Below are 10,000 nucleotides of genomic sequence, written 5' to 3' on the forward strand. Positions count from 1 at the left end.
CAAGGCATTGTCGACAACTGCGATGCGGTTGCGAGTGTGGTCTTGCCGCATGTATTTCGTCATGGCCGCCCATAGGTTCTCAATTGGGTTGAGGTCCGGAGATCTGGGTGGATGTGGCAACAGTGTTATGTCGGGGTGTCTGCGAAACCAATCCTGAACAACTCGGCTGGTATGGATAGGGCTGTTGTCCTGAATAAGGTAGAAGGGCATTCCATCAGGAAATACCATAGCCCTAACTGTCGGCAGGAAAACCTCTTCAAGGATGCCCACATATTCCCTGCCAGTAAATCTGCCAGGACCGACATCCGTCAACTCCCCGACACCGCTGGCATGCATCCACCCAAACAACCCTGCGGTGATTCGGCCGCTCCTCCTGCTCGAGATTACATTCTCCGACTCAAATCTGTAAAATAATAACACTGCATTAGATACAAAGTCACACATAAGGAAAATTAGTATAGCATTTATTTATTTGGAAGCAACCACTTTCCTTCCAAATATAAAGCTAAGGGAAATTGAAAATAGGAGATGAGGGGGTTGTGTAGTTACCGTGCCTGGTGTTTTTTGGACGCCACACATATCTTGCAGTGTTTGTCCCTTCTGAAGAAAACGTTTTCTCGTCGCAGAAGATAACGTTATCCCAGAGGGCGAGTGGCTTGACTGCATATTGCAAGGCATATTCCATTCGTTTCTCCATGTTAATTGGCGTCAACTCGGGCTTCTTTGCAGGTGTGCGAGCATGCAAGCCCCTTTCTCGGTGCCTCGCACGGATTGTTTCCAAAGAGCACGACAGTCTTAAATTACCATGGATGTCATGTGCCTTGCAAAACGGGTCATCATTAGTCATACTTGCAATTGCCTGGTTAAAAAAAAGAAAGGACAAAATAACATATCGCTTTTCCTACCACTTCTTACTACACGTGGCAACATCGAGCTCCTATAGATTTGGCAACAAGTTTAGAGTTGCCACTTTGTGCTGGGAAGCAAATAATTTGAACTACTTGCGATCTCCAGATATATTCAAGATTACACATGTTTATGTATAGTAAATCCTTATCAACAAAGGAACAGCCTGACCACACTATGCTTACCTGGTCTTCTTCCTCAGTTGTGCATCTGGGACGGCCAGCCCGAGGACGGTTGTCTGTGGCACCTGTAAGGTGATACCTCTGTATCCACCTCGCTACCGTGGGCAGGGAAACTCCCAATTTTTGAGAAATCTTCACATTTGGTAAACCTTCAATATGAAGGGATACTATGCTACCTCGCGTTCCCTTTGAAGTCTCCATCGGAAATAAGATTATCATGTCATAGTGAATCCATATGAACTCCGGAACTATTATTCGATTCATATTCATTCAGAAGGAATTCGAACAATTCGAGCCCCAGAAATACCAACCCTTCGGTATCATAAGGTTATGTTCATTAGCGAATGTTTCGACACCCCTACTAACGATAGTTTTCTGTGTAGCTGTACATATAATTGTATGTAACCTAACCTAATGTAACTTAACCTAACATAACTGAACCTAACCAAATATAACATAACCAAGCTAACCGGTCTAACCTAACTTAACCCTAGCAAGTCTTTCTTTTAGCATACATAGCCTAAATCAACCTATACTAAATGCAAATCGGTAATAACCTCACCTCACCTCACCTCACCTCATCTTAGGTCACTTCTACCCCTCCACCTCACCTTCCCTAACCTCACTTAATTTGATTTAATCTAACACAATCTAACGGGACCCACCCACGGGCTAAATCGAACCCCACTCCCGCATGACTCCGTAGCCTGGTGGGCGAGCCCAAAGCCAAAATGGTGGACCCATCGCTATGGTGTAAATGACGTCATCATTGGGATTTCATTGATGACACGAAGATAACCAATGATGAGATCAGCCACAGACCCGTAAGAAAATTGCTTAACATTACATGCATTTGATTATGTTTTATACGTATCCGTTGTTTGGTGTGTGTGTGTGTGTGTGTGTGTGTGTGTGTGTGTGTGTGTGTGTGTGTGTGTGTGTGTGTGTGTGTGTGTGTGTGTGTGTTGTTTTAAATGGAAAAACTTCTGGATGGAAAAGTGTTGCAAGTGGAGTTCCTCAGGGTTCCGTTCTTGGGCCACTTCTATTCATAGTATATATAAATGATATAGACCATGGACTAAAATCTACTGTTTCCAAATTTGCTGATGATACAAAACTGTGCGGAGTGGCAAATGATCACTCAAACCAATTAGATATTCAAGAAGATTTAGATCAATTACAGCAATGGTCTGAAAAGTGGCTAATGAAATTTAACACAAGTAAATGCAAGGTAATGCACATAGGTAAAAATAACAGCAAGTACGATTACAAGTTATTTGGAAATTCGTTAACAAAAGTGGATAGTGAAAAAGATCTCGGCGTAATTATCAGTAACGACCTCAAATCATCCAAGCAGTGTATTTCAGCCTCTGAGAAAGCAAATAAGATTCTGGGATTGATTGCGCGATCTTTTGATTTCAAAAGTCCATCACTCATTAACAAGCTATATAAATCGTTAGTTCGTCCACATTTGGAATATGCTGTTTCCGTATGGTCACCGAATCTCATTAAAGACATTGACAGACTGGAAAAAGTACAACGGCGAGCCACAAAACTGATTCCAAATATTAAAAATAAATCATACGAAAATCGACTTAAGCACATGAATCTGTTTTCCCTAAAAAAGCGTAGACTCAGAGGTGACTTGATACAGGTCTTTAAGATTTTAAAGGGAATTGACAACATCAAAAGTGACCAAATTTTCACATTGAATGAGAATCAAACAAGAAACAATGGTCTCAAACTGTCCGGAAATAGATTCAATTTGGAAGTAGGTAGAAACAACTTTGCCAACCGTGTAGTTAATGAATGGAATAAACTTCCTGCACAGGTAGTGCAATGTAGTTCAGTTCGAAGCTTTAAGAATCATTTAGATAAATACCTAAGTAAGATGCTGTAATTATTTTAATTTATGTTATATTATTTGTTTTTGTTTTGTTATAATTTGTCTGTCTGATTTTCATTTATTATTAGTTATATGTCAATTTATTATCATTTACTATTTACCTGTTTGTTTGTTATTCAACTATACCAATGCATTTATTTATGTATTTTAATTGTTATTTACATTGTTATAGTTTTATAGTTTTAATTTATTATTAATATTATTTTTTTTTTTTTTTTTTTTTTTTTTTGCATCCGACCTAGATATGGATCAAAAGGTCTCCTGTCGGCATGCTTTGCCTTTGTAATCCTTTGTGTGTGTGTGTGTGTTTGTGTGTGTGTGTGTGTGTGTGTGCGTGTGTGCCTTACGAAGAGAAGCTTACGCACGCTCACTTACACTCTCTAGAAAGACGCAAAGTGCGGGGTGATCTAATAGAGATGTTCAAGTGGATCAAAGGCTTTAACAAGGGTGATTCAAACAAGGTCATCAAATTGAAACAACAGGGCAGGACTCGCAGTAATGGATTTAAACTGGACAAAATTAGATTTAAGAAGGAAATAGGCAAGAATTGGTTAACTAATAGGGTGGTCGACGAATGGAATAAACTTAGTAACCATGTAGTAAGCGCTGAAACTATCAGTTGTTTTAGAAAACGATTAGACAACTTTATGGATGGGGACGACAGGTGGTGATGGATACGGAGCTGCCTAGTGTAGGCCCTATGGTCTCTTGCAGTCTCTTTCGTTCTTATGTTATTATGTGCGTGTGTGTGTGTGTGTGTGTGTGTGTGTGTGTGTGTGTGTGTGTGTGTGTGTGTGTGTGTGTGTGTGTGTGTGCGTGCCTGCGTGTGTGCGTGTGTGTGTGTGTGTGTGTGTTTGTGTGTGTTTGTGTGTGTGTGTGTGTGTGTGTGTGTGTGTGTGTATGTGTGTGTTTGTGTGTGTGTGTGTGTGTGTGTGTGTGTGTATGTGTGTGTTTGTGTGTGTGTGTGTGTGTGTGTGTGTGTGTGTGTGTGTGTGTGTGTGTGTGTGTGTGTGTGTGTGTGCGTGCGAGGCCTCTGTTTAGGAAGAGGAGGAAGTGGTTTTATTGGCTGCTGTTTACACTCTGGAGCTGTTTCCCGTGATGAGTCAACACAGCTCCTTTGAAGTCTTTACTCAGGTTTATCAATTAGAATATGGACTGAATGCATATGGAGGTGGTATGGATATCACGCTTCATATGTACGTGTTTTTTTTTTAAGATATTGAACATCGCAGCGATTAAAGAAATATACGCAAGCTTTCACAACAACAAGCAGACATGCGTGTCCACACAAGAACACACACACACACACACACACACACACACACACACACACACACACACACACACACACACACACACACACACACACACACACACACACACACACACACACTATGGTGGTCCTGGTTCGAATCCCGCCCAGGGTTGAAATAATTTCAGTATCGCTACGATACGAGTTGTTACTCCAACTCTCGTTGGCGGGGAGTTGAGGGTGTGCGTGCATGTAATGTCATATACGAACTCTGAACTCTCTTCCGGGAGGGTAATAGCTGTTGATCACGAGTCCAACACGTGATTTAAGACCATGGTGAATCACACACACACCCGCGCGAGCGCGCGAGAGGGTGAAGCACACAAAGAATATTTCCTATTCGTACAAATACACACTAAATCCTCCTATTCTTATCCAAGCTTCGGTTTTGTGAGTATCAAGTGGCAGGAATCTCCTCTCCTACAATTGGATAATAGTTTGGCATAAAAGAAAGATCAAGTGGCAGGAATTTCCTCTCCAACAATTGGATAATAGTTTGGCATAAAAGAAAGATCAAGGAGATGGTCGTAGTTGTTGGTGATGTAAGTATGCTTGGAGTGAACTGACTCATATCATCAGTCGACTTTGGAAATGGTTGATGACGCCATGTCGCTGATAGAAGCGATTTAGTCGAGCGTTGGGGACGGACTACTTGATTGGGCCTTGACGTAGCCTATCATTGAGTTAGGCTAAGTGGCATGCAAGGTCAGATTAGGGCAAGTTTGGTCGGTGTCTCTGAGTAACTCTCCTCTGAATCATTGTTCTTCAACGAGGGATTAAAGACCAGGTATGTTGGATTATTGAATAGTGATGTAGTAATGAAGATTCTTAAACGTTATAAAAAATTTGCTCCATGGCTGTAATGCTCTTTGAGCAACAATATACTGTATAAAACATATATAAATGTGGTTGATGGTGAACAACAGTATACTGCCTATATCCTTTTGATGTAAATTACACAACGTAACATTTTTTTTCAAAAGTTTTGATTATTGTATTTTTTTAGAGTTTATTAATCCATATTTTTCCTGCTGATTTCAAATATGCAATTATTTTTTCTGTATCATCGACCGTTATAGAAATACATGTAATTTCAATGTTACCATGTATATTTTGGAATTGTTATGTGGTCTGCTACTAAATGTTTATCTAATTTTCTCTTTCAGATCAATGACTGAACTATTTACCTGTTAAGATGGCTACTAGAGGATGTGAAAATTCTCCTGATACATTTTGCTATGTGTGTGGTTATTATATTGGGAAAAAACAAGTACTACATAAGATCGTGAGAGGTGCTAAAGTGTGGATAGCGTACAGACTCTATTTCGGAATGCCCATGGGTGACCAGTACAAGCCATGGGCACGCACCTCATGTGATATGTGGAAGCTGCCGATCTACTGTAGAAGGATGGCTGAGAGGTACAGGAAGGGCAATGCCTTTTGCGATTCCTAGAATATGGAGAGAGTCGAAGAACCATCACGACGACTGCTACTTTTGTATGATTGATGTGACGAAGTACAGGAAAGTGAAAGGAAGACAAGCTCTGCAGTATCCAGACATACCATCATCTAGAGCACCTGTCCCACATGATGATAGCTTACCAGTACCACAACCACCAGAAAATGCAAGTTTATTTTTATCATACTCTCTTTACTTTTAATTAACTTCAATATTAAGTACTTAATATACATTCACTTTCCTAAAGATATATGGAATACTAATGCTATTCGTCTTTGTTGAAGTTGCTATATTTAGTTATTTCTTTCTTTCCAGATGGAAGATGCAATGGAAATTTCATCTGAAGGGTCAGCAGGTAGCAGCAGCCATGAAATGGGAGACGAAGATTTCGCACCAAGAACGACTTCGGAGCCTCACTTTCCAAGTCAGAGTGAACTAGATGACTTAATCAGAGACTTAGGTCTTACTAAGTCAGGAGCTGAGCTTCTTACATCAAGGATGAAAGAATGGAATCTACTAGGAGAAGACTGCAGGACATCTGTGTACCGGAAACGACATGAAGAATTTAAAATTTACTATGACTTTAGTGATGATATGTGTTATTGTAAGGATGTTACTGGTTTGTTTACAGCCCTTGGACTCGAACATGATCCTGCAGAATGGCGACTGTTCATAGATAGCTCAACACGAAGTCTCAAAGCAGTATTGCTCCACAATGGAAATAAAGAAAACCCATCTTTGCCTCTTGCACACTCAGTACAGAAGAAAGAAAACTATCATAATGTCAAACAGCTTCTTGAAAAAATCAATTATGCTGAATTCAAATGGGATGTTTGTGGTGATTTCAAGATGCTAGCCTTTTTGCTTGGCTTACAAGGGGGATACACAAAGTATTCCTGTTTTCTTTGTTTATGGGACAGCAGGGCTGATGATGATCATTATAATAAAGTTCATTGGCCCCCAAGAGTTGAACTGCAGCCAGGAATGTTAAATGTTCTCAGACAGCCTCTAGTAGATTTGAAAAAAGTTTTATTACCCCCACTTCATATCAAGCTAGGGTTAATTAAACAGTTTGTGAAGGCTTTGGATTTTGGAGGCGAAACTTTCCAAGAAATTTGTCTCATGTTTCCCAAGCTATCTGAGGCTAAGCTCAAGGGTGGTATATTTGTTGGACCCCAGGTAAACAAAATGTTGAAGTCGGAGAAACTGGAAAGAGCGATGACGAAAGTTGAAAGAGAAGCTTAGTGTTCATTTCGTGATGTAGTTCGTGGATTCCTAGGAAATCACAAGGACCCTAATTATAAACAAATAGTGGCAAAGCTTATTGAGAACTTCAGGAAACTTGGTTGTCGTATGTCCTTGAAGATACATTTCTTGCATTCTCACCTAGATTTCTTCCCCGAAAACTTGGGGGCTGTCAGTGAGGAGCATGGCGAGAGATTTCATCAGGATATCGCAACTATGGAAAGAAGATATCAAGGACGATGGAATACTGCTATGATGGGAGATTACATATGGTCACTAGTCAGAAAAGACGAAAGCATGCATTCTAGAAAATCTCGATCGTCAAAACACTTCTAATCATGAGAAGAGTCATCAAAACACTTGCAGTGCAAAGTTGTGTTGTTTATTTTGTTCTTACTAATATTGTAGCTCTTAAATACACTTCATATTATGAAAAAAATACTAGATGTTGTATAATTATCCTTAGAATGCTAAAGTAGATTGAATCAATTAACTACTGTAGAGAAAGGTTGCGTATATATCAATAAAATATAAAATCAAGAATGAATAAAGAAATATCGATGTTACGTCAAAACTAACGTGATATTTGGATTCGGTGACACGAAATACATATATAAACATGAAAAAATACAAATAAACAAAACATGTGTTACATTGTGTTATCAAGCCTAACCCCCGAAACCTAACTCCTAGCCTAAGACCCCTAGCCTAGGCCCACAAGCCTAGCCCCACAAACCTAGCCCCACAGTCCTAGACACCCAAGCCTAACCCCCGAAACCTAACCCTCAGCCTAAGACCCCTAGCCTAGGCCTCCAAGCCTAGCCCCACAAGCCTAGCCCCCAAACTAGCCACCCCAATCTAGCCTCCCTGCCTAACTCCTTAGCCTAGCCCCCAACCTAGCGCGAACACCCTAGTCGCCTAATCTAGTCTCCTAACCTAGACCCCAAAACTAGTTCCCCACCTGACTAAGATTAGGTTATAGACTAGTTTGGCAGGTGAATGAGACAATGAGAGTACCACATGTGTGATTTGTCTAATGTAACCTTCAATATTACTGCCTTCAATGCAAAACAGGGGCTGACTTAATCCCCCGATGAAATATCTATCGTAGATGTAGGGCTATGCGAATATTTGCTTGCTGATGACCATTTACATTCACTTCTACGTCACCCGAATATTGGTTGGTGCTGATTGTTTCTCACTATGACATGATATGACAGACAGCTAGATTAGAGTTTTGCCGCCCGTAAATTACAGTTGATATTTCTTTATTAACAGTACAATACATCACTGCAATCACCTATTATTTTGCTATATTGTTGTTGTCTAGATGGTGGTGTCTGAAACAATTTTTTTTTTTTTTTTTGTTAAGGTCATTTTAGCAAATACTGAACATTATTAACTATACCTTATCTCTCATATGCTGTCATTAACTGCATAGCATTTATATGATACTATTTCCTGTATTTCTTTCAAGCTCAATTGCTATACCCTGCCCCGAGAAACCCGTACTCTTTACATTAACTCAGGCCAAACTAAGCAAGCAACCCCATGACAATATATGTATATATAAATATATGTATATATATATAAATATATATATATATGTATATATACATATATATACATATATTTATATATATATATGCATATATATATATATATATATTTATATATATATTTATATATATATATATTTATATATATATATATTTATATATATATATATTTATATATATATATATATATATATATATATATATATATATTTATATATATATATTTATATATATACATATTTATATATATATTTATATATATATATATATATTTATATATATATATATATATATATGTATATATATATAAATATATTTATATATATATTTATATATATATATATATATATATATATTTATATATATATATATATTTATATATTTATATATATATTTTTATATATATATACACTCATATATATATATATATATATATATATATATATATGTGTACGCTGATGGCATAATCGGTCGCTTGTAACAGTTGGTCTCGCATTCACTTAGTTGTGGGTTCGAATCCCGCGCTTCTCTCCGATTCCCAGCAGTGACTGTAACATGCCCCGACAGTCCAAACGCATAATAGGTCAAAGGTGGAGGCTTCGGCCGCAGGTACACAGTGCAACCTGTCGTAGTCTCTTCACCTTCTTCCTTGTTGAGAGCGCAGATAAAAGATTCTTTATGTGTATTTCCCCCAATGACATCATTTATTGAAAATTACATTTCCAAGAATAAAATATCAAACTTCTGACTGAAATCCGTTCTCCCTCGCAAAGGCGTTTCAATATCTATCATTCGTTGAGTCATACGAAGCAAACGTACGGCTTCCACCTTTTACTAATGTGAACGGAACATATGAAACGAATATTGACACAAAAATGATAAATTACGATAATTAATATAAGCGTGTACTCCTTAGTCTTGGGAATATTTCTTTACAAGTGATATTTGATCTCATCTGCAATGATTCCTGTTTATGATTCTATTTGTATTCGTCAGTGGTACAGAAATGATGGGATAATCTCTTCACAAAACATAAATTTGATCTAGACTATTCTGGACCCAGGGACGTCTTTCTAAGGCTCGTTTCACACATATCGCGACTTTTCGCCGTGCACCGTCTACGGTACGACGTTGTGCTCTCAAATAATCATAGGTATCTATGGACGTCGTTTTCACACGTGGTCGTGGCTGTGACGTGTGAAAGCGTCCGTAGACAAGACAAAACTAGCCTAAGAGGTCTGGAGGTTTTCGCTTGGTGTGTCAAAGTTGGAACTCTGGCAGGATGAGAGAGAGAGAACCTGGCGACAAGACAAAGTAAAGACGGCTTGGCCAATCGAAGCATCTTCGCCGTTATTTAAGAGGCTTTTGAGCTTTCACTCATCCATCTTCCTTTTGCTTTTCCTTTCCATGTTTTATAGTGTCTTGTTTTTT

General features: G+C 38.7%; 2 protein-coding genes across 5 annotated transcripts in view; both read left to right on the forward strand.

Annotated features, from left to right (window-relative positions):
- LOC143039852 (uncharacterized) overlaps positions 1-7,439 on the forward strand; it is a 16,842-nt gene extending 9,403 nt beyond the window's left edge. Inside the window, exons 1-3 of one of the 2 annotated variants that reach the window (XM_076210108.1) lie at positions 4,717-5,093; positions 5,473-5,931; positions 6,081-7,439. In XM_076210108.1, the coding sequence (XP_076066223.1) occupies positions 5,740-5,931; positions 6,081-7,010 (1,122 nt within the window). In that variant the 5' untranslated portion in view covers positions 4,717-5,093; positions 5,473-5,739 and the 3' untranslated portion in view covers positions 7,011-7,439. Of the gene's footprint in view, positions 1-4,716; positions 5,094-5,472; positions 5,932-6,080 lie in introns of those variants that run through there. The other variant, XM_076210109.1, reaches the window with a different exon arrangement.
- The window catches only part of LOC143039851 (inter-alpha-trypsin inhibitor heavy chain H3-like), a 129,531-nt gene that overhangs the window by 9,562 nt on the left and 109,969 nt on the right, over positions 1-10,000 (forward strand). The gene's annotated exons all lie outside the window — the stretch shown is intronic.

This window comes from Oratosquilla oratoria, chromosome 27 (genome assembly GCF_046742065.1).
Source record: "Oratosquilla oratoria isolate Oo_2021 chromosome 27, ASM4674206v1, whole genome shotgun sequence".
NCBI classification, from domain to species: Eukaryota; Metazoa; Arthropoda; class Malacostraca; order Stomatopoda; family Squillidae; genus Oratosquilla; species Oratosquilla oratoria.